At 34.4% G+C, this 24198-nt stretch overlaps 2 protein-coding genes across 3 annotated transcripts in view; both read left to right on the top strand.

Moving 5' to 3' along the window:
• Window positions 1-92: 92 nt before the first annotated feature.
• Window positions 93-4627, top strand: LOC129800627 (medium-chain specific acyl-CoA dehydrogenase, mitochondrial). Its single transcript, XM_055845156.1, has 3 exons — window positions 93-324; window positions 810-1272; window positions 3805-4627. Exons 1-3 carry the CDS (start codon window positions 304-306, stop codon window positions 4572-4574), a joined length of 1254 nt encoding a protein of 417 aa, XP_055701131.1. The 5' UTR covers window positions 93-303; the 3' UTR covers window positions 4575-4627.
• A 4686-nt stretch (window positions 4628-9313) lies between these two features.
• LOC129800611 (nuclear hormone receptor FTZ-F1) overlaps window positions 9314-24198 on the top strand; it is a 130636-nt gene continuing 115751 nt past the window's right edge. For both annotated transcript variants that reach the window (XM_055845129.1, XM_055845128.1), the window contains exon 1: window positions 9314-10510. In XM_055845129.1, the coding sequence (XP_055701104.1) occupies window positions 10222-10510 (289 nt within the window). In that variant the 5' untranslated portion in view covers window positions 9314-10221. The remainder of the gene's footprint in view (window positions 10511-24198) is intronic.

Below are 24198 nucleotides of genomic sequence, written 5' to 3'. Positions count from 1 at the left end.
AAAGAGTTCAAATTTAAGCCACGTATCAAAATCTCCCTTCAGATGGCAGCGTATTCATATTCCACCGTGATGTGTACATAAAACCCCGGAATTCAGGCAATCGAGATAGAGATACCATGAATATGTGTTCAGGCAGTGTACAGTGTTTTGGCAATTAAAATTATATACTGTGAATTTCACGGCAAATTTCAATAAAAGTTATCAAGCACTTTTTCAGAAGTTCAGTGTGTATCAAGCAGTTGGACAAGTAAGACGATTTTCAGTGGTTTTCCGCCAATAAGTCTATCACCTCAATTCAACAGAATGGCTCAACTTCTGAGGCAGGTAATTATACCAAAAACTCAACCAATTTTGACATTAATTGCATTAATTCAATGGTTTTTTGTTTTAATTGTACATAGGAAGAAAGTTCACTTGTCTGTAATTTAACTTTTAGTAGCTTTGTGCCTTTGCCTTTATTTGTTATTCAACCTAAATGACTTGCTTGAGACTTGAGACGCCTCTTGTGAACTTTGGACCACTTTGCTGAGGTCAAATCACTCCTCCTGATAAATACTCCACCTTCAGCTCTATATTTGGGATTTATTTTACGTGAAGTCCCTTATCAAAATGCGTACTTTTTTTTACACTTTGGAGTTAGATAATTCTCATCAGGGCTTTTTTTGCTGGACTTTCATTGATTCATTTATATTTTTTTCTGGAAATTCCGATCTAAATATGTTCATCCGATACGCAAAAAGAAGAAGATTAATAATTTCTTTCCAGACAGCTCCTCGTGATAAGATATAAAAATATTTCAAACATTGCAGATTGTTCGCTCAACTATCCTTCCCAGTCAAAGACTACTAAGTACCCAGGCTTCGGAAGCAGTAGGAGCTGGTGGTCCTAGTTTTCAGCTCAGTGACATTCAATACGAATTTCAACAGACAGCTCGGAAGTTTGCACGAGATGAAATAATTCCCATCGCCGCTAAGCATGACCAAAACGGAGAATATCCCTGGGAGATTATCAAAAAAGCCCATGGACTTGGCCTAATCAACCTGTCTATTCCCCAGGAATTTGGGGGCCTAGGACTCAATTGCCTTACCAATTGCCTTGTTAATGAGGAACTAGCTTACGGTTGCACTGGCATCTTCACAGCTATGGAAGCCAGTACTCTGGCCCAGACGCCGGTAGTGTTGTCCGGGAATACAGAGCAAAAGAAGAAGTATCTAGGACGGCTTTTGGAAGAACCATTGGTAGCTGCTTATGCTGTTACTGAACCAGGAGCAGGTATTTTAAAAACCAATCGATTAAATTGAATAATTAACCCTCTACCAAAAATTCTTAGTAAAATTTCACGAAGTCGAAATTCGAATCCCTTTCGTTCTCACATTATTTACATATGTCTATCTCATTCTTTTGGATTCTTCTTCTTCTTTTAAACATCACAACAAGTTCAATTCAGCTCAATTGAATTTAGAGTGTTAAAGAATGAGATAGACATATGCAGAACGCGTAAGAAAGAAAGTAACGTGAATTTTGATTTCAAAAATCAAATTTGGTCAGTAAAATATTAAATTTTGGTCAGTAAGAAACGTAAGTCTTTATAAAAGAGTTTCAGGTGAAATGGAAGCCAACTCTTTCTTAAAATTTGAATAATAAATACGCTTCTCTTAATACTCTGTAATCCTAATCTAAATTGATAAAAATAATTCAAAGTAGATCTGAATTGCAATTTTGAAATTTTCTCAGCGTTTTAGATGGGCAAAAAATACCAAGAGTATAGAGATTGTACTTCTTTGTGGTTTTCTCTTTTGATTTTGAAAGGCTGAGTAAATTTTGAAATTTATGGCTCCAGCTCCAGCGCACCTTTTAGATCAGGAAAATTTCATGAAGTCGAAATTTGAAAAACTTTCTTTCTCACATGTTTTGCATATGACTATCTCATTCATTCGCATACCGAATTCGATTGAGCTAAATTGAATTTTGTGGGATGTTTAAAAGAAGAAGAAGAGTGCGAGAGAATGAAATAGACATATTCAAAACATGTGAGAAAGAAATGGATCCGAATTTCGACTTCATGAAATTTTTCTGATCTAAGAGGTGTGCCGGAGCCATTACTATAAACAATTAGCAATAAAGATGCTTGCAGGTAGAATGAAAACTAACTTCTTTATTTCTTAGGCAAAACTTGCAGGACATTTTCATAAAATCGAAATTCATATGACAACAAATTGAATTTAGTTTAATTGAATTCTGAGTGCAAAAAAATTGGATTATTGAGAAAGAATAGAGTACGAATTTTAATTCCATGAAACTTTTCTAATCTAAAAAACGTGACAGTTCTAATTTCAGTACAGATCAAATTTGATTTTTGCTGACCAGATCTAATTTTTACTGCGCATTTGTTCATTGATTTTTCTGACAATTCCAAAAAATATGACAAAAAAACATATTTGATCCTTAGCAGATTGGTCTGTGAAAAATTAAAATGGTCAAATCACAAAATCATCATTATAAAATTAAATTTGGTCAGTAATTTAGTGAAAACTGATAATCAATCCCCTTTTGATCAAACCGAAAACGCTAAGATATTTGATGACTTTTAATTTTCCCTGTGGTAAAAATATTTTACAATTTTTGCCTATTGCCAATTTATGATTTCCGTATGCTTAATCGCAATCTTATCTTATTCTTTATTAACGCTCAATAAATGACCAAACCAAATTTTAGCAACGCTTTGTGGTCTTAATATTGATACAGAGGGTATTTATGAAAGTTTCGTGGCTTTTATAGTAGGTCTGGTCAACATTCTGACTTCTCTGGGCCACTGAGACTGGTTCCACTGAACAAACGCATAATAAGCATAATAAAAAGTGAAGATATTTTTCACTTTTCCTTGTAAAAATTTTACAGATATTGCACCGCGACTTAAACAAATTTGCTCGTAGTTCTTGTATTATTTCGGCGAGCATTATAAAATATGTATTTTTAGATAGCTTTTAATGCACGATTTCGAAATATATCAGACTGATAAGTCAATTCTCTTTAGGAAAAAACTTGCCAATAGTCTTCAGTGCCTCTATGGAAAAACGTATGGAAAAATGAAATGTCGAGAGGCCCCTGCTTTATATACTGCCAAAATTTTCTTCTACTCACTACTTTTACCAAAATACTGCCCGATCTGTTAGGTTTTCAATTAAATTTTAGCGATCTTCTTCAGTTTCTTTACTAACTCACTGAATTATCTATATATCCCAATATGTTTTTCTTTTGTATTAAACTTTATGTGTCGCTCAGAGTAATCTTTTTTTTATCCAGTTTGTTTTTGCTTACCAATGTAATCTTGCGAATAACCCAAAACCATTTTCTCTCAAATCTTGCGATAACAGTTGGTGCCTGTTTTTCTTCTACAACGAAATCTTGGGTCATCTAGTAGTTTTTTTCGGATAATCCTCGTCACCATAAACTTTGAGAAAAAAAAAACTTAAACGTTACTTAAAAACGTTTTGAAAACGTCAACCGCTAGTTTTTGGCAGCTGTCACCCGGATATCGAAGTCCCGGATAACGAAGAACTGAATGTACTTTTTCAGATGTTTCAAGAAATTTTTGGTCAATGAAAAATGATCAATTTTCGGAAAACAAAAATTAAAAAAAAATAACTTTTGTATTTTTTCTGGTTCCTCGAATATGTTTTGTCAAGAAAGTTTTGGCCTAACACGATAGACTCCTTTTACTCTAAATGCCTCGTTTAGACACATTAAGTTCACGTAAATCCAATTTTAGACGTGAAATTTAGAAATAATCTTTATCCTTAACAGGTAGCGATGTGAATGGGGTTAAAACAAGAGCCGAACGTAAAGGAGATGAATACATCCTAAATGGCCAAAAGATGTGGATTACAAATGGCGGAGTGGCTAATTGGTATTTTGTGCTGGCACGGACAAATCCCGATCCAAAAGCACCAGCCAGCAAAGCCTTTACTGGATTCATCGTTGAGAGAGATTTCCCTGGAGTCACGCCAGGACGAAAGGAGATCAACATGGGACAGAGGGCATCAGATACCAGAGGAATCACATTTGAAGATGTAAGAGTGCCTAAGGAAAATGTTTTGATTGGCGAAGGTGCAGGATTCAAAGTGGCAATGGGAACATTCGATAAGACTCGTCCTCCAGTAGCCTCCGGGGCAGTTGGTTTGGCCCAGAGATGCTTGGATGAGGCCACAAAGTATGCCCTTGAGAGGAAAACTTTTGGTGTTCCCATTGCTCATCATCAAGCTGTGTCCTTTATGCTTGCCGATATGGCCATTGGGGTGGAAACTGGACGTTTGGCTTACTGGAGAGCAGCCTGGGAAATTGATCAAGGACGTCGCAATACCTACTATGCCTCAATTGCCAAATGCCATGCTGCAGACTTTGCGAATAAGATTGCAACAGATGCAGTTCAGATTTTCGGTGGCAATGGATTCAACTCTGAGTATCCCGTGGAGAAACTTATGCGAGATGCAAAGATCTATCAAATCTACGAAGGAACATCTCAGGTGCAAAGACTAATTATTTCTCGTGAGATTCTATCAAATCCAAAAGCATAAAATTTGCACGGAATGTATTTTGTAACTTGTTAATATATTTTTTATAAAAGAAACTGTTCTTTGTTTTAATATTGAAAAAAAAACCAATTTCAATTCAATTTTTATGAATTTGAGCTTTTGGAGAAAAGAAAAATACTTGGAAACCGTTTTAAGAGGAAGTTATGTAGTTTGATCCATTTCTTCACCGATTTTGATGATTTTAGGCTGCGTTTAAACCTAGGAATAATGGCTCAAATCAAACTTTCTTTGACCAAATGGACCAAAAAGGATTTGTTGGGAACTAAGTCGCCTGAGTTAAATAAATTCAAGCTTTAATGGATTGGAAATATTTGAACTGTTTACTAATTGAATGAAATAGTGATTTTTTTTAATTAAGCTCAAACGGAGTCAGTTGGTTTCATCGATATCAGAGCTATATGTACTGCAAAGTTGCACTTTGGATTTCCCTCTTTCTTGTGCCAATCGCCGTCCTGTCGCCATATTGAAATTCTCTCAATTTTCTACTAACCTATCAAGTTGTTTAAGTCTTTATCCCCATTTACCCCCTTTATCCTGACTCAGAATACAGCTTGATCGCTTCCCAAGGAATTCATGAAGACTTCTCCAATAAATAACACTAAATTAAATGGGATTTTAAGATGAGGAAATATCCTAACTTACGCAAATTTCTTTCCTAAAAGAATCGACAATTACACGTCACGTCACGCTCACGTTTTCTGCAAAACTGACATCCCGGAAGGACAACCATAATAAACTTTTAAATATATTCCGCTAGTTGGCGCTCGGGTTTTCAATAGGCCTTAGAAAGAAAATTCCATATTCCTCATTTTCTGGTCTCAAATTTAACTTTTCTTAATGGGAAAAATAGGGAAAATTCGATTTGATGAACTGCCGTATTTCGTAAGCTGAAAGCTTTCTAAAGACAATCAAGAAAATTTTTCCTTGAAGAAAATTCAGGGAAATTGATAACAAATGAATGAAAATGTTCTTTAAAGTATAAAGAAGTTTTTTTTCAGCATAGTTACTTTCTAGAATTCGCCAAAAATTCAATTATTTACTGATTTGGATTATTTTACGTAGATGAGGAATGCTTAAGGAGATTCCCCAAAAAGCTCTTCTTAAGACAGCACTGTATTTTTCATTAGGAAAAGTTTTTAAAAATAAATAATTTTAAATAATTATAATACAATAATTTTTGGTTTTTATTTTGGCTTATAAGGTTTGAACACAGGACCTTTCAAGTCAGTTTTTCTCAGGGCAGAGCATTCTCATACATTTTCCGTACAAAAATGTGGTATATTTTTTCTTAAGTGGTTTTTTAGTTTTGATATAAAACCAAATGCAATCATTTTAAAACTTTTACCAAATGAGAGAGTATCTAATGTTATGTTATTAGCACAAAATTTGTAATGATTGCACGAGTATAATAGTTCCTAAAACCTTTATGAAAAATACGTAAAATTCGCAATTTTTTGAATTTTTCTGAAAAATTTTCCATCTGTAACACCAGTAAAATTTTAAATTCAATAAAAATATATTCTCTGATGTGGCTACAATTTCGTGTTATATTTATTTTTGTGAGAACTAAAGCTTAATAATTATAAAGAATTTAAGAAAAATATACCATTTGTGAATTAAAATGCTCCATCCGTTAGTTAATCATCCTAGGTTTTTCTAGAAAATTCTCCCGGAAAATTCAAATTATATTCCTTTACAAAAATCCTTCTTTCAAATACAATTTAACTAGAAAAGTATTGGTTTTTAAATGTTCAACCTTTTTCTGACTTTAAATTACATAATTTTTTTATTTTTATTGCGAAAAAAGGGTAGTAAAATGTTTTAGGTTTTGCGAGCTGCTCGAATTCTTAAAAAGAGGCTCTGGTATACTTATTCTTTCTCCTAGTTTTTTCGGGTGTTATTTCTCTATCAGTTTCATATTGATTTAGGTTATTTGTCTATAAATCATCATAAAATCATATTGCTGGATGAAATTGGAGTGAAAAGAAAAAGGTAAGTTTCTGAATATCTCATACCGTTTGAATTTTATATAAGACAGAAATCCAAAAAGTCTGAAAAACAGGATTTTCAAAATGAATCTGTTACCGATCCATTACCGTTTGCACCGGATGCAGTCGTGTTTGGAATTTCAAAACCTTTCATATAAAACCTAATTTGACCAAATCGAGTGAGAAATAAGCCTTCCAGAGCAGTTCATCTCAGGATCTTACAGATTTCGAGCTGACGATTTTTCCGGATAAAGATGTGTATGGACAAAATGTTCTGCTGGGCTTGTGAGAGGGAGGGGTCATCGAAGAACAGTGGTCGATATCTCTTATTGTTTAAAAGCCAGAATGGCGAACATTAAAAAAAATTGTATTGAGAAAACTGATTTCTTGTGAAGTTCGAGGATATAAAAAAATATTTAAATAAAACATACTGTTTTTTTAAAGCGTTCATGACCCAAGTAACCCCTTAAGTTGATCAAGAGCATCTAGAGCCTCTCTAAAGTGCCCAATGTCCTTTAACACTTAACTATCCAAAGTGGCATTTTATTATTAATTTTTTAATATATTTTACAGCAAAAAATCATCTGAATTTATACCAAATTCGATTATCCGATTATAAAAAAGAATTTATTTACCTTTATTTTTTTTAATTAAAAGAAGGTTTAATAACTTGCATTTAAATATAAAACATTGGAAAAACTGAAAAGCGATTTTTCGGTCGGACTTTTAAAAATCATTTGATTCTTTATATTAGTTTACGTGTAATTTTTTTTTAACCCTCTAACTGGTAAGACCGTTGTAGTCTTACTAACTTATTTTCTGAAGCTGAATTCATTTTGACCTTTCATTTGTTTACTTTGCAATCTTCAGTTTTGTGGGACAGGTCAGAGAAAAAACAACAAAATGTCGCTCGCGACATTTTACGTTTTCAAGTGCAAAAAAATTGTTTTAAAGTAATCTAACTGTAGTAAGAATCTTATTTCCTGAAAGTTATGTTCTTCTAGTTTGTATATTTTAATTGATAAGTGTGAAAAAAAACTAGAAGTAAGAGTTTTAGAAGAAAAAAAGGAAGACCGCCTGTGGGCGGTCTTATCCGTTCAAGGGTAAAATTTTCAAAAATTACCGATTTTTTTATTTAATTGTTTTGGTTGTTCTAGTAAAATATATTATTATTTTGCAATATATTAATCATGGAAAACAATTGAGATTACACGAAAACTGTCCAGAATGGAGTAAAATGGTCGATTTCTTCGAATTAAGCGAAATTGATAAAGAAGCAGACTTCAACAGTGATGATGAATTCCCTAATTCGTCCTTTAACTCTTTCGCGTCTTTAGGGTAATGTCATGACTCGGGGAAAAAAGTTTTTTTTGGGTATTTACATTAATTGAAATCTATCTGTTCGTGCACGACATCATAATAGAAGGATGTAAGATTCTTGGCTCATTTTCTCAAGACTCCAGTTAGATTTCAATTAATGTAAATAGCCAAAAAGAAACTTTTTTCCCCGGGTCATATATGACCCTAAAGACGCGAAAGAGTTAATGCCCCAGATCGTGAAATAAAACCAGAAGATGAGCAATGTATTTCAAAGAACTTTCAAATCATACAAGAAAGTGGCGTTTTCATAGCTGATCTGTGACCTATTCGGTAAAAATCAGTCTTATTGAAACACCTTGAGCTTCATTAACGTCTAATTATAAAAATTATAAACGTTTTTTTTCCTAAAAATTATCATTTCTTTGATAATCATAGAACATTCATCCATAAAAAACGTTTAAAATTCATTTATTTTACTATTTGTTCACTATTTTTCAATTAAAATATTTCAGTCTTTTTATGCCTTAAACCGATATGACCGCCTCCAGGCGGTCTTTACCTTTTCTCACCTGGCGCCCAAACGGAAAGTGATAATGAAGAATGGATGCGGTATTTTTGAGTTCAGTGGACCATTAATTACCCTAGACAAAATTATTTAACTACTTTTTTGGATATTAAAGAAAACACTATGTTAGAGGTTAAAGAAAATTAATCCATTTTTAAACCAAATTTAATGATTTTGGCTATTTCGGGTTTTTGGAAAAACTCACAAGATTCAACATACGATTTTTCAAGACAGTCGTAAAGGCATTTTCTTTCCTTTCTTTGGTGAAAATTGAAAATGCCTCTAGCTCACGGTATTTTGTTGACGGTACGTTTTGTTTTTTCTCATATTCCTAAAGAAAACTGGACTTTACATTAAATTAATTTAGATCCACAATTATTTTGTCTATCCAAATTTTAGTGTGATCTTATGTCAACGTAATCTTATTTGCTGAAAGTAGCCCCACTTCGCCCTACTTCCTAACTCTTTCGTCTCTTTTGGGACTCTGTCTGAGTACCCGAAGCAGCATATGAATATTCAGTGAAAAACAATGTTTTTTGAATATTCAGAACTGATAAAAATCCGATTCTTGTGGATGATTACAAACAATACGGATGTCCAAATGTAAGATATTTTTTGTAGGACCTCAATTAATTCCTTAGCTTAGATATTTTTGATTAAAAAATGGTGAAACTGGCTTGCAACATATGCTCCGGTCCGGAAAGAGCTAAAGGAGGAAGGAAGATCTGCAAACCATCAACTTCCTGATTTTTTAATTTTCCCGCGCATTAAAATTGATAACATGTAAGGGGTTTTGTAATGTGAATAATGCTTGTAAATAGAGAAGAATTCTCAAAGAGGGCGCTGGCGCTAAAGACGGTGAAAGACGGAAATTCAATGGACTTGTAAGCGGCAATTTTGAGCTCTTCAGAAATTGTGAAAAAACTCACCTTTTTCGTCACTGTTATCGCTTAGTTGGCCGTGAAAACAGTAGTGTGGGCGTGAGTGAAAGTGATAAAAGTGCAAAAACGTGAATTTTTGTGTGATTTTGTGGGGAAAATAGGTGATTAATTTTGAGTCAATTTTTGCTGGGCATCTCTCTCTCTTCCTTTTCCATCGCAACATCCCAGTGAGCCACACATACGCGCACGCGAATTACACACACGAATTGGGGGTTCAATGTCATGAACGACGGCATTGGGGGGCTGCGATTGTGTTTAAGTATGGCAATAGTGCAGTAGTGTGTGCGCGAATGTGGCGCTCTCCACCGTCATGAATTCCAATCTTAGAATAATGTCGAATACGGGAGTGTAAGTGCTGGCCTACAGACCTAATTTTCACACACTTTTCATTTTCATTGGGTTTTTGGGGCATTTTTCGGGATCAAATGCACCAAATGGTGGGTTTGAAAGGGTACCCAGTGGACGTTTGACTTTGGGTGCCTCGTGATATTCACCTTCACTTTGCTGCGCGTGTTTTTTTTTATTCGTATTGTAATTCCTTCCGCGAGAAGACAGAGAGAGAGAGAGAGAGAGTGAGAGAGAGGAAAGAGATTCTGAGTGACGCAGGAAGTACTACCCCTGCCCACTGACACTATCAATCCCAGTGAGGGGGTGCTGATTGTGTTGTGTAGAGAGAGATTGTGGCCCAGGACCTTGGCACAGTGCTCTGGATTCTGGGCGCGCTAGGACGCCTAGCGCGTGTGTAGGGGTAGGTGATTCAGGTGCCAAAGTGATTTGGATGAGAGGTCTGTGTCAAGGGAATCGAGACGGAAAAGATGCCCGACGAGGACAGTCCTACGGGAAGTCATGCAGCCACATCCACAAGAATTGCCACAAGTACCAGTAGCAATTCAAGTGCTTCCGGGAATGACTGTCTCCTCGATAGTGGGGCTGTTTGTGACAAAAGTGGCGTGATTGTGGAACTCCCACTCACCCATGACCTAGATGAGGGTCCAATGGATGATTCGGGATGTACAACACTAGTTCCTGATCAGTCATCCCAATTGACAGACTCCTTGGACCTAGACAAGGCAGATGTCATTGCCTACGAAGATGCCTCTGAAGGTAAGTACCACAATTTCCACAAATTTTACCCCTCTCTTCCAGGACATCAAAGCAAGCCTGGTGATGATGATGATGATTTTGGGTTGGCTTAAGCATCGAAATTTTTCATCCAATATTTCTGTCTCTTCAAAAGCTGCGCAGTGTTTTTTTTTTTATTATTAATTCCTCTTCTACATTCTGTGTTGAGAATGGAAAAAACATAAAATTCACTCGCGATGTTGCCATATTTATTTGTGGGACTTTTTTATGAAAAAGAAGTGTGTAAATATGAGAGAGAAATAGAGATCCACATTTGGGGGCAGATGGTGTGAATGAGATGAGACGATATTGAGTGATTTTTTTTGGGCACTTTGCTGGGAGAATTATGCAATAACAATTGGACGCCAAAAAATTGTCTCTTATTCTATTCTCTTCCCCTTCCCTTGCTCCCCCCCTCCACTCTGCCCTATTCACTTGTGGATTGTGTGTAGAGAGGAGGGGGATCACCTAAAATGTCACTTGGCTCCCACTATCACCCATCCTGCTCCCACACACCTGATCCACATGGCGATCCTGTGATGTGAGAAAGGGACAAATAGCTTAGGAGCCACCAGGCGCCTCCATTGTCAAAAGAATCACAAATGTGTGATTTTTGGTGATTGAATGGGGGTCCCCTGATCTCTTGGACTGTTCTTTTCTTTTCTTTTTTTTGTGTTTTGGGAGCAAGTGAGATGAGAAGACAAAAAGTGAATTTAACATTACGCAACAACCTCTCTGTTGGTCTCTCCTCGTGAATTGTGCCTTTTTCCCTGGGTTTGCGCACACAAAACTTTTTATCCCACCAATCCATTATTCCCTCATTCCCATTCTCTTCGTCGCGGGTTTGTTGTGTGTGTGCGTGGCACAGCTCCCTACTGATCCCATTTTTCACTGTGACGGAAGATCATGGGCAACTGAAGGAGGGGGGGAGATCTTGACTTTATTTAGCAGAGGGGCTCAAAGTCCTGTTAGACACTTCCTCTCTTTCTTTTGCCATCTCTGCCATTCGCGACTTTTGATGCGAAAAGGGGGACTTGAGAGATATAATTTCTCCTTCTTCGTTTACTCATCTTCACTTTCAGTCGTCATTTCGATTTCTTAACACTTTCTTCGTTGGAGAGAGATGGGTTACTTGAGAATAAAAATACCAAAGATCGGATCGATAAAAACCATTCTTAATGGCTTCGGCACACCTTTTAGGTCGGTCAAATTTCATAAAATCAAAATTCACAGCCCTTTCTTTCTTAAAAGTTTAGCATATGTCTATCCTACTCTTTCGCACTCTTCTTCTTCCTTTAAACATCAAACCAAATTAAATTTGGTTCAGTCCAATTTTGAGACCGAAAGAGTGGGATAGACTTATGCAAGTCTTTTAAGAAAGAAAGAGAAGTGAATCTTGATTTCACGAAATTTTACCGATCTAAAAGGTGTACCGAAGGCATAATGACTCCGGCACAGCTTTTAGATCAGGAAAATTTTATGAAGTCGAAATTCGCATCCCTTTCTTTCTCACATGTTTTGCATATGATTATCTCATTCTATTGTACTCTTCTTCTTCTTCTTTTAAACATCACTCCAAATTCAATTTAGCTCAATCGAATTTGCTGTGTGAAAGAATGAGATAGTCATATGGAAAACATGTGAGAAAAAAAAGGATTCGAATTTCGACTTCATGAAATTTTCCTGATCTAAAAGGTGTGCCGGATTCATAAGTGCTAGAATTAAAGAAAAGCTTACGAACAGTAGAGGTAAAGTGTCTCTTATCTACGTTTGTATCGGAAGGTTTTCAGGCTTCGAACACACTCTGGCGTTGAACATTTCATATTTTCCCATATTCCATTATTGCCATCAAGTCAGATTCATTGAAAGAATACGATAAAAATATGAATTGTTCGTTGCCAGAGTGTATGCGAAGCCTGAAATATTTCCCCTACTACAGTAGACTCTCGCTCAATCGGCTCTTTTTAAATCGGGCGAAAAATTTTGCTGAGAGTTTTCACGTTTAATTATGAAGGTAATTTGCTCAAATTCGCTGTAGATCTTCCTATTTCATCGTGATTCTTTATAATTGAGCGCTTTTTGTGGAATTTGCAAAGGCTTTGACGCCCAAATCTATCTATAAACCAGATGACATTTTGCCCCAAATGCCCAATTGAGAGAGAGTCTACTGTACCGCAGATAAGTGACTGCTAGTGTGGTACTATGGTTAGCTGGAAACCGATAGACCACCACAAACAAGGGACAGACTCTGCAATATGGGTAATAACACAGACGAAGAGGGGATTGGCAAAGGCCTGGGGGGAACTGGGGTAGTAGTAAACAGGGGTAGTTGTAAACACTGTGATTTTTTTCATTAATTTTAAGACTCCAGAAGATAAAACCCATAAGCATTCATAGATACTATGGGTATGTACGTCCACAGATTTTTCCCGAAAATGTTGATATTTCGATTATTTTGGCCATTTGGATTTCCACCTGGAAATTAAAAATTGTGTAAAATAATCGAAATGTAGCAATACCAGTTTTTTCCTACATCTTTTAGGGTTATATTAATGCATTTACTAGAGAAATTGAGATTTTCATTATTTTAAAAGGTTAATTTATTAGTCAGAAAACAGCATTTGGGGTAGATGTAAACAGGCAATTTCCCCGTAATTGTAGATGTCGCGAGTGTAGAATGAATGGCAAAATATTTTTCTTGGTATTGCATCTCATGGTGGGAAATTTTTCGTTGGATGTGTTCAATAAGAAGTCAATGATATCAAAATATGGGGAAAATCCATTGAAAAATGTCTTTGATTTGCATGCTTTTAGTTTTTTTGCTATTTTAATTATTCTTTGTAAAAAGTTTAGTGATTTTTTGAATAATATACAGTCTTTATATTATCTCATAAGTAATTAAAATAATTGAAAGTGGTGCAAAGTTAATTTCAAGGGTGGAAAAAAGGGTGTTTACATCCTCCCCAGAAAGTGTTTACTTCTACCCCAAGTATTTTGTGAAAAGAAAAAAAATGCACAGTGTCACAAATTTTATTTTTATGGAAAACTCAATTGTTTTCCAGCATCCGCATTACCCTCGATGTATTGCCTATACCCAAGGGTAAAACATGAACTAAGAAAGATTTTCCAAAAAATAACTGTGTGCTTGGAAAATCACCTTAAATTCTCATCTATCGAAAATGTTTACATGTGCCCCAGTCTCCCCTAAGTGTCTCACTGCAGACACAGCAAAGAGCAATTCAAAATAAGGCGACCGGGTCACAAGTACACGGTAAAAATTTTTGGACACTGACCAAAATATTGGAACAAGTTTTCCTTGGAACAAATTTTTTTGGAATCGATTTGTACCTAGAGAAGATATTTGTTTGTTCCAAAAAGATTTCTTTACAGTTTCGTTACAAAATACAGTTACAATTTTGTTAGAGTTTTCTTTTGGAACCGTTTTGATACAGTGGAATGTCTACAAATTTGAGTTGATTTCGTTTTATACAAATTTGTTCCCGAAATTTGAAACAGAATTTGTTGCACTCGGCTGTTTTGTTCCCACTGTCAGGAACAAATTTGTACATTTTATTTTTCCTACATCTGTAACATATTTGTTCCAAAAATTTTTGGTGTCCATGGACGAGTTAATTTTCGGAACGAAATTGTTAGTCATGTGGGGAATCTTTTTGTTCCCATTCTCGGGAACAAATTCGTGTAAGTGATTTCGTCTTACAGTTAAGGCCTATACTTCAGTCGAGATGGATTTCGGTGGCTAAAGTTCATAAGGAACATCAAATAAAAATCAACTTAAGAGTGTTTTATACAGACGCGTGCATGACGAAAACGAAGGGAATCTTCAATTAACCCTCTAACAGTGTTTTCTTTAATATGCAAAAAAGTAGTTAAATAATTTTGTCTAGGATAATTAATTTATTATCTCAACCTTCTATTGTCAATATTCTGATTCGTTAGTTGACAGATGAGTAACCTCTCTAACATAACGACAACTTCACATGTGTCGTTAGCGTCATCTGTGAGTGATATGTGAAAATTAGTGTAGGATCCACTATCTGTTACATTATTCTTAATTCTAGATTTTATTACAATAAAATTGTATTTTAAATCCAATTTATTTACTCAGAAATTGGGTGAAGTCATATAAATTAATTTGGAATTCCCTAATTCCTTCAGTGGGATGTGATTCATATTTGAGGAATGCAGTTTATCTTTCAATTTGTAAAAGCTACATGGATAAAATGTCCATCTAATTTCACTTTGAGAGGAGAAACTTGATACTTTTTGAAGAGGAAAATTGCTTTTCCGAGACATATTGAGCAGTGCTGCTTCCTGGTAAATCCCTCTAATATGGAATAGATTTTTCCTTCATCCACTTGGCTGTCAATTTTCTGAGAGAATGTGGCTTGAGAAAAAGACGTTATCAAGATTGAACCTGTTGATTGTTCTCCCGACATTTTCTTTATCGCATGTGAATTGCATCCGATTACGCGTTTGTGAGAAAGTAAACAAATTACGTCTGGTGAGGCTTTTTTTTTCGGGTAGAGCCAACGTCTATTGTTGATAATGTTTATGGAAGTCGATAGAAGTGCGATTATGTGTTTTGTATTTTCTTTAGGCTCTTTTCGCCGGGTTGAGTGAGAGTTTAACTTGAGATATATTCACTGTGGGAAATCGCGTTGACTTCTTCGTATGACTTTAACCTTGCAATTTGCAATAGATATGAAGGTTTTGGGCAATTATTTGGAGGTGATAGAGATTGAGGGTAGTCTCGAGAGTGGATTATCAATGTTTTATGCTTCTCCCTCGTGTCTCTTTTTTTCTGTACACATTTTTATGATGAGTCTGTGTTTGCTAATAATTAAACACTTCCTCTCAACTTGGGCACAAGAAATTTAAGAGAGAGAGAACATAAATTTGCCACACATGCCACACAAATACAGAAAGAAAAAGAGTCTTGGAAAAATATAAAAGCGAGGAGGCACACGAAAAGTTTTTGCAAATTTATTCAAGATGGAATTAATTTGGCAACATCGAACTGGTGGAAACAGGGAAATACACAATATAATGAAGTTAATTCACAAATACATGCTGAGACGCCATCATTCCGACAAAATGATCATAAACATGGGCCCAATGAATAGAGAAGGAATTAATGGTGTGATAGGGAGTGAGAGTGAGTTGGTCAGAGTCTCGTGTACCAGAGAGAGGAGAATAATATGTCGAGAAAACATTAAAGCATGTGGGGAGAATGATTCTGAGAAATTTGATGCCATATACAATTCCTTCCAAAGTGATCGCGTTTTTTTTGCAAGTCTTTCACTGTATAAGGGGTCATGTCCTTTGATGAATACCATTTGCCAAATTGCACAAGATCCTTGCAAAATGAGTGAAAATTGTATGAGGAAAGTTTGTTATAGAAAAATTTATGTGACGTTAATTCGATTTCATTTGCAATCCATATTTTCACTTTTTATATGTGAAAAAAAATTGTCTAACATTTCCGTTTCCATGTTCATTTTAGCTGTAAGTTCACTAATCAACCAATACATAGACATTTTGAATGTGAAATCATTTGGTTAAACTTTCAGAGCTTAAGGGAATTGAGCTTTTTAGAGAGCTTACAATGTCAGATAGGGGGAGTTGATCAAAAGTTGATCAAAAGTTGATCAAAAGTTAGTCAACTGTTGATCTGAGTAATACTGTAATTCTTTTGCTAAATCGTTCCATTGAATCGAATAGTGAACCAAGCTTTGGTGCCAAGTGATCTTCCTGATTTAATTGACCAATCGCGATATCTGTAAATGTACTATATTTCATGATAATAAGTCTTCTTGTGTCTTATTCGCACTGTTAATTCTATCTCGCCTGAATTATAGCTGTTAACTGTAACAAAATTGATTAACTGTTGATCATATTTTGATCAACTGTTGATATTTGGCGATATCCTGTAATTATACTATATTTCATGATAACAAGTCATTTTGTGTCTTATTCGCACTGCCAGTATATAAATTATTCATTCAAATTCTATCTCGCCTGAATTATAGCTGTTAACTGTAACAAAATTGATCAACTGTTGATCAAATTTTGATCAACTGTTGATCAAATGTTGATGTCATTAAAAAATAAACAATTTTAGCAAATATCAGATAACAAAGGAATCTATCGACTCATTACATTCAGATTGGCTTCATATTAACAACATATTTGATAAAATCTTGATATTTGATAAAATTGTTTATTTTTTTAATGGCATCAACATTTGATCAACAGTTGATCAATTTTGTTACAGTTAAGAGCTATAATTCAGGCGAGATAAAATTTGAATGAATAATTTATATACTGGCAGTGCAAATAAGACACAGAAAGATTTGTTATAATGAAATATAGAATATTTACAGATATCTCGATTGGTTAATTACATCAGGAACATCACTTGGCGCCAAAGCTTGGTTCACCACTCGAATCAATGGAACGATTAATTTAGAGAATTACAGTATTACTCAGATGATAGGAAGATTGACAGTATATCAAAAGATGAGCAAAAGTTGATCAGCTCTTGGTCGACTAACAGATGATCAAATTTTTATCAACTTTTGATCAACTGTTGCTCGATTAACTGGTGATCAACCTTTGATCAACTCTTAATCAACTGTCGATTAAAATGTGAGTCAATGTAAAATTGGTCAAAAGTTGATAAAGGTCGATTGATCTGTTGATAATATCGGAAAAAATATCGAAAAACCAACAGTTGATAGAATCAATCAACTTTTGACCAACTTTACATAAGCTCCGATATATTAACTTGGTAATCAATTTTATATGAAAAATCAACTTTTTTTATCAACTCAATTATCAACTATTTTCCTCTGTGTAGTCTATCTGATATTGTAACCACTGTAAAAGTCTCTACTCCCTAAAGCCTTAAAAGGATGAGTTGGACATCAGTGTCCCAAAAACAAAAATCCATTTCTTACCAAGTTTTCTATAGTCAAAAATTTGGTTTTTGGGACAGTAGTGTCCCATTGATCCTTTTAAAGCTTTAGGGAGTTGAGGCTTTTAGAGAAGTTAAAATATCTTAATTCTGGACCACTTTCAAGGCCTTAACTTATTAAGGGCGAGTGGGACATTGATGTCCCAAAAACAAACTTGACTAGAAGACTGAAAAGACTTTTCTGACTAGAAGACAAAAGTCTTCTATGAAGTTCTCTATAGTAAAAAAATTGTTTTGGGACATCTGTGTCCCATTCGGCCTTCGAGGGATAGGCTTTCTAAATGGTTCAGAATATACACAGTCTACTCTATTTGATATTGTAACCACTGTAAAGGGCTCTAGGTACTCCCTAAAGCTTTAAAAGGATGAGTTGGACATCAGTGTCCCAAAAACAAAATTCAATTTCCTATCAAGTGTACTATAGTCAAAAATTTGGTTTTTGGGACAGTAGTGTCCCATTGATCCTTTTAAAGCTCTAGGGAGTTGAGGCTTTTTGAGAAGTTAAAATATCTGATAGGGTAAAGTGTGTATATTCTGTACCATTTACTAAGGACTTAACTTATTATGGACGAGTGGGAAAATGGTGTCCCAAAACCAAAAACCATATTTCCTGACTATTTAGAAGACAACATAACTTTCTAGCAAGCTTTCTTGTCATAAAAATTGTTTTGGTTTTTGGGACACCGATGTCCCACTCGTTCTTAATAGGTTAATTCCTTAGAAATGGTCCTGTCCTGAATATACGAAATTTACCATTGTTGATCATTTTTGAAAAATCAAAAGTTTGTTGCCTCATTTAAAGAACTCATTTAAAATGGTCAAAACATGCAACCAACTTAATGTGAACCGCTTACATTTTAAGTTTATGTCATTTAAGAGGAAAATGTGGGTTTGTACATTTCTAAACTTGTCAATGGAAAATATATTTATATAAAAGTATTGATACATAACAAGAAATAATCTATTTTTTGATAATTTATAATTTAGGTTAAAAATTTCAGTATCTGTCAGTAATTTGTAAGTATCAGTAATTAAAGTATCTGTCTTTAGTTTGTCCCAAAATTACGTCGAAATACTTCATGTTTCTTCTAGCGGCCTTACGGAATAATACCCTAACTTTTTGACTGGGAATTTTTGGGTTGTTTTTAGGTTTTAAAGCATTTCATGGAGCTATTGCCAAATTTTCCCTTAAAAAGGTTTTCCATCTTAACACCAATGCTAAAGCCTTAACCACCTTAACACTAAGTACTTAATTAAGGCCTTTGTAAAAGTCTTTTGTTAAGAAGTTAGGAGATGTAGTGTAACGTATTTTAAGACGTCAAAGATTCCTTTTGGTTCTTCCATTGTTTTTCTCCTTATTGCAATACCTGTGATTTCTTATTCACATGGTGTTGTGGCGAAATAGTGATTCACTATGTATAAATTTTCGCGAAGATTTTTATTTAGTAAAATGGAAACTTGACAATTCTCGGGAGCTTTAGTGCTTGACCACAATTCAACGCACGTTGAAGCTTTGTGGCGTGAGAAATCAAGGAGTTTCAAGTATAAGGTGGGCCAAATCGAACTGCCAGTGACGTAGATACTTTTACCCGACTAGTACAGTGTTGACAACTCAGATTTATGAAATATTTGTAATAGAAAAATAAGAATTGAATAATTTTGAAAATATTATTCTCGTTATTTCTCAATTTATATAATAATTTTCTGATTCTATAATTTTCTGATAATTTTTATGAAATATATTTTAAATTGTTATTAAATTTAGTACGCTTACGTACCCAAAAACTGTGTAACATTTTAATTCACAGAGAGCTACATCTCGTGAGTTTTAGCATACTGTAAAATTGGGAGAGACTCTTTGTAGTAGTGTCCTTCGTTTTATCAAAACTGAAATATTTCGAAAAAGGTTAAATTTTATTTAATTTTTAATGGTGCTGACACATTTTTTCAATTGAGTGAATTTCAAACGATTGAAATTTTACCTCTCTTACTCTTTCAAACTAAAATCAGATATAGCTATCTCTTTCTGTCAAATGGATATTAAATTTCAATGTCATTTTCAATTTTAATTTTAAATTTCATTTGGCAGAAAGAGACAACTATATCTAATTAAAGTTTGAAAGAGTAAGAGGTAAAATTTCTAACGATTGAATTTCACTCAATTGAAAAGGTGTGCCAGCGCCATAAGATTGTACTTTACATTTTTCTTTATTTAATTTCTTTTTAAGTTTCTCCAAAAAAACATATATGAGTATTGAATGTTCTGACACATTTGTGATGTGCTCATATGATGTATGGTCCACCGGGTTTCGTGCAAATAATTTTTGTCAAGTAGAATTTTGTGGAAAAATAGTATAAGAAAAGGAGAAAAAACATTGAATATCCATTTAATTGATAAGAACAATTATTAATGTTAACAATTAAATTAGAAATTTTGATACATTCCCAACATTTTACTGAAATATTTTCGTATGAGATTTTGGCGCGAGGCAAGAACCGATGACTTTTGACATAACCTCCAAAAAGTATCTACGTCATCACCAGTCCGATCTGGCCCACCTTATTACTTTGTTATTTGTTTTTATTCATCTTGGTGAGAAATGACCCATCTTTAATTTATTTCTTGATTCTTTTGCTTCGTCACATCGCTGTCTTATAACTTCTTTCACAGTCTTTGCTTTCGGTTCTTGAAGGGGGGTTTTACTTTGGTGTCAGTGGGACATTCTATAGAATGGTCGATAGAACGTGACTATAATGGGGGAGAATGTATTTGTGAGAAACTCCAACACTGAGAGAGAGATGTTCTCAAGCAATTTTCAAATACATCTTCAAGTACAATTGAAAGTAAATGGTTTATTATTTACCAACTTAAACATTCATTTGCATTAACGATTTAGTTAGTGCGTTTTGCGGGGATTCTCTGGATGGTTTTTTTAGGGGTTTTTGCATATCTAGAACATTTTATATAATGTTTGGAAGTCAATTTTCAGGCAAAACTATTTATTTTTACTTCGGAAACTGCCTCATTTTCTCTGGATTTTTTTTTTCAATTCAGTTACTAAAGCATTATACACTTGAAAATTAATACAACGTAATACACTCGTTATATGATGTTATGGTTTAGGCTTAATTGAGATGCTTAGAGCAAAAGGACTTATTGCTAAGAACATTTCCTTATTAAGATAGCCCATTCTTGCTTTGAGCGACACAACTTTCGCCCATACGACAATGACTTGTACTATCTGTCTGATTTGTACTAATACAGTTATTCAGAGTCAAAGGTTAAGCAGGTTATAGTGCAAGTCCCTTACCTGACTGGGGCAAGTCTGTATTCGTCAGATTTTTTTTTTTAATTTCAAAATTTAATAATGTTTTTCAAGATTAAAGAGACCGAGGCTTCAAATTCTTCACTGAGAAATAAAGAGGGTGCGATTAACTTTTTTCCTCATAACTTTAACACTTTTTGGGTGTAAAAATATATCAACATTTTTTAATGTTAATTTTACACCTTTTTAAGGGTAAAATTAACATGAAAAGGGGTAATTTTGACCCCCAATACACCTAAAAAGGGTAATATTTACACCGATTTTGGATCAATAATGCAGGGTAAAATTAACATTTCCGGAATGTTATTTTAACTTTTTCGGATTTCTCTAAGTAAGTGTTATCATAGACTCTATAAAAAAAGGAGGTATTTTGAAATGCACCCTATTGCGCTATGCACGGTTATGCCTTGAAAAACTTCCCCTAGAGGTTAGTTTCTGAGATAAAACATAGCAGCTGCTAGTTGGAATCCCCCTGTGAGTCTCGACTAAAAAAGAGAAGTCTAGAAGACTTTCGAATGAGAAAATTTCGAAACAAAATATCCTTGTTTAAGAGATCCCTATATGCCAGCTTCTTAACGAGTGTATTTTAAAAATGCACCATTGAATCTTGGAAAATATCCCCTTGTAGTTTGTGTCTGAATAAAATCTCTCAGTTGGCTGTTACAATACTCGAACTTCGAAATTGTGCCTCGACTGAAATAAAAAAAAACTTTTTATTTTACTTCGAATCGTTTCAAACTTGTTGAAAGTCAATAAAAGTCAAAAGGATAACAAAGAAAAAAAAATGGTTAATGAAAAATGAGTAAAAAGGAAGACATGGTGAACTCTTCCTCAAGAAATTCGTCAAAAAAATGATAATTCTTTAAGAGCTTTGATGTTTGAAATATTCTAACTCTGCTGATTGAGTTTACCAAGTTGTTTTCTGCGTCAGAAGGTAGGCAAATTAACAATGCCAGAAAGCACAGTGAGATATTTCTATTTTGAAAGTGCATTTTCGAATAAAGGTTCCTCTTTGTAAATAGGGTAAGTGTACCAAATTCCGGCCAGCTTGCAATTCCGGCCACTTATTTTGTTCCTCAAATTTTCATGAATTTTTAGTTTTTGCATACTCTAGAGATTATACAATGCAATAGAATAATAAAAAAATGTCGCTTCGACGAACGAGATGATGTAAAAAAGACATTAGAAGAATTTCGGAATGGCAAGGAACTATGAAAATGAATGTGGCCGAAATAGGCCACCAAAGCTATTTCTACATTTTTATTGATTTTAAAAAGTATATTAAGAATGATTTTAGAGAAAATAAAGACGATAAACTGCCTACAAGCTTTCAGGCAACAGTCCTTATAAAGAAGTAACAAAAAAAATCAAATTGTATTAAAAATATTACATTTCGAACTTACGACATTGGCGCTTGCATGTAACTATGCCGAAATTTGGCACACTTACCCTACAGCTTAGGCACATCTAAACGAAGGTATTTTGATTCGGAATCTCTCTTTCGAAATAAAACAAAATCTTCATTAAGCTTTGCTCCACATAGGTTTGTCTATCTTTTTGGCGCAGAAAATCTCATATGGAAAGATTGATGTTCGAAACAATTTCGAAAGTGTACTTTTGCAATTAGTTTACAATGTTTCAAAATGAACAAGAAAACTAAGGGAAATTTTTGAAGTAGCATCGCAATTTTCGAAATCACATTTCGAAATATTGAGGTTTAATTAAAACCAGCATTAGTCGAGACACAATTTGGAGTATTATAACAGCTAACTGAGAGATTTTATCCAGACACAAACTCCAGAGGGAGATTTTCCAAGATTCACCGGTGCATAGCACTGTTGAGTGCAATTTTAAAATATCCTCGTTTAAAATTTCTTGTGTTTCTTTTTTTTTTCGAAGATTTCGGACATTGAAGTGGTTTGGAATTAGTTGTTATATTTTTTCAAGAGATGTAGCGTCTTATTTATTCGTGTGAAGATTGGAAAATTTTGGTGTTGCAGTGAGTTGAAGTTTTTCAAGTTTCCTAAGAGTTTTATTTAAATGTTTGACGTACTATGTTTGGAAATATTTCGTAATAAAATAGTCAGTCCGTTGGATTTCCTATTTTAACCGGAATGCATTTGGAGAGATTCTTACGATCCACAAGTAGGGGAAATTACTTTCCCTTCGAACGTTCATGCCTTCGAAAAATGTGAATATTCTTTTATTTTTCCTAAGAGATTTACACACACATTTTCGAATTGATAATTACGTCATAATTACGTGTAAGTCTCTTAGAAAAAGTTGAAGAAAATTCACATTATTCGAAGGCATGAACGTTCGAAAGGAGAGTACTTTCCCCTAGATCTTGAAAAATTCGAAAACCTATTTGAAAAGCCAAAACAGAGACTTTCTCCTTGATAATTCCGCAAGGTGGCTGAGGTACGTTATGTTCGAATTTCGAAGAGCTCAAGTGTCAAAATGTTTTGGTCTTCACTTTTTTGTGAGGAAAAACATAAAGCAACGACAACGATTATTGTTTCTGTACCATTATTTAATCACTCCATAATTACTGAGTAATTCTTTTACGAGCTTTTAGTGCAATATTTCATAAATTTTCCTTACCTTGTTCGAAAATTTAGAATGAAAATTCGAAATTGAATTTGAATTCTTCGAACATCAACGACTTTTTGTGCAAATAGAGTTCCATTTACCTTTTATCCAAGACACTAATAGAGATACTAATCCGAGACACTAAGGGAGATTTTCTGAGACACACTGGAGGATATTTCGAAATTTCCCCGGAAAGAAGAAGCTTTAGAGAAAAGCTCGATAAACACATTTCCCATCGAGGTAGAGGAAAATCGTTTTCAGCAAATTTGTAGAGCAGTAAATTTCCTACAGACATGCCTTGGCTTGTGACATTTTGCCCCACTCTCTACTGATACGTCTTTTCCAACTCCACTTTATGTCTTAAGGACAATTTTAACTTTTAATGATTCTGGATGTAAATAACAATCCTTTTAAAAAGTTGAATAATGAAGTTTAAAAAAAAATGTAAAATTCACTGTCAGTGAGTGAATCTCATGAAGCAGCTCGTTCCAACATTGTGATTTAACATGCGGCAATTTCAAGGTAAACTGCTGAGAGATCGCGAGGTAGATCTCTCCAACATTATTCACTTTTCTTCTTAAATTCACGTCTCACGCTTTTGGTGGTTTTTTTTCTCGATCAATTCTCTCATCTTGTACAGGAGAATTACTATAAAACAATTACAAACTGTTTTGATGTGTTATTTCGTGCAAAGGTTTTGCTCTTTTGCACAATATTAGAATTTTTATTGGATTTTTTTTCCAGGGCGTTAAGGA

This window comes from Phlebotomus papatasi, chromosome 2 (assembly GCF_024763615.1).
Source record: "Phlebotomus papatasi isolate M1 chromosome 2, Ppap_2.1, whole genome shotgun sequence".
Taxonomy (NCBI): domain Eukaryota; kingdom Metazoa; phylum Arthropoda; class Insecta; order Diptera; family Psychodidae; genus Phlebotomus; species Phlebotomus papatasi.
This window is presented reverse-complemented; position numbering and strand designations above follow the sequence as displayed.

Coding starts and splice junctions, on each gene's coding strand:
- LOC129800627 (XM_055845156.1), top strand. CDS start 304: ATGGCTCAACTTCTGAGGCAG. Junction 325..809: donor TGGCTCAACTTCTGAGGCAG/GTAATTATACCA, acceptor CAAACATTGCAG/ATTGTTCGCTCAACTATCCT. Junction 1,273..3,804: donor TGTTACTGAACCAGGAGCAG/GTATTTTAAAAA, acceptor TATCCTTAACAG/GTAGCGATGTGAATGGGGTT.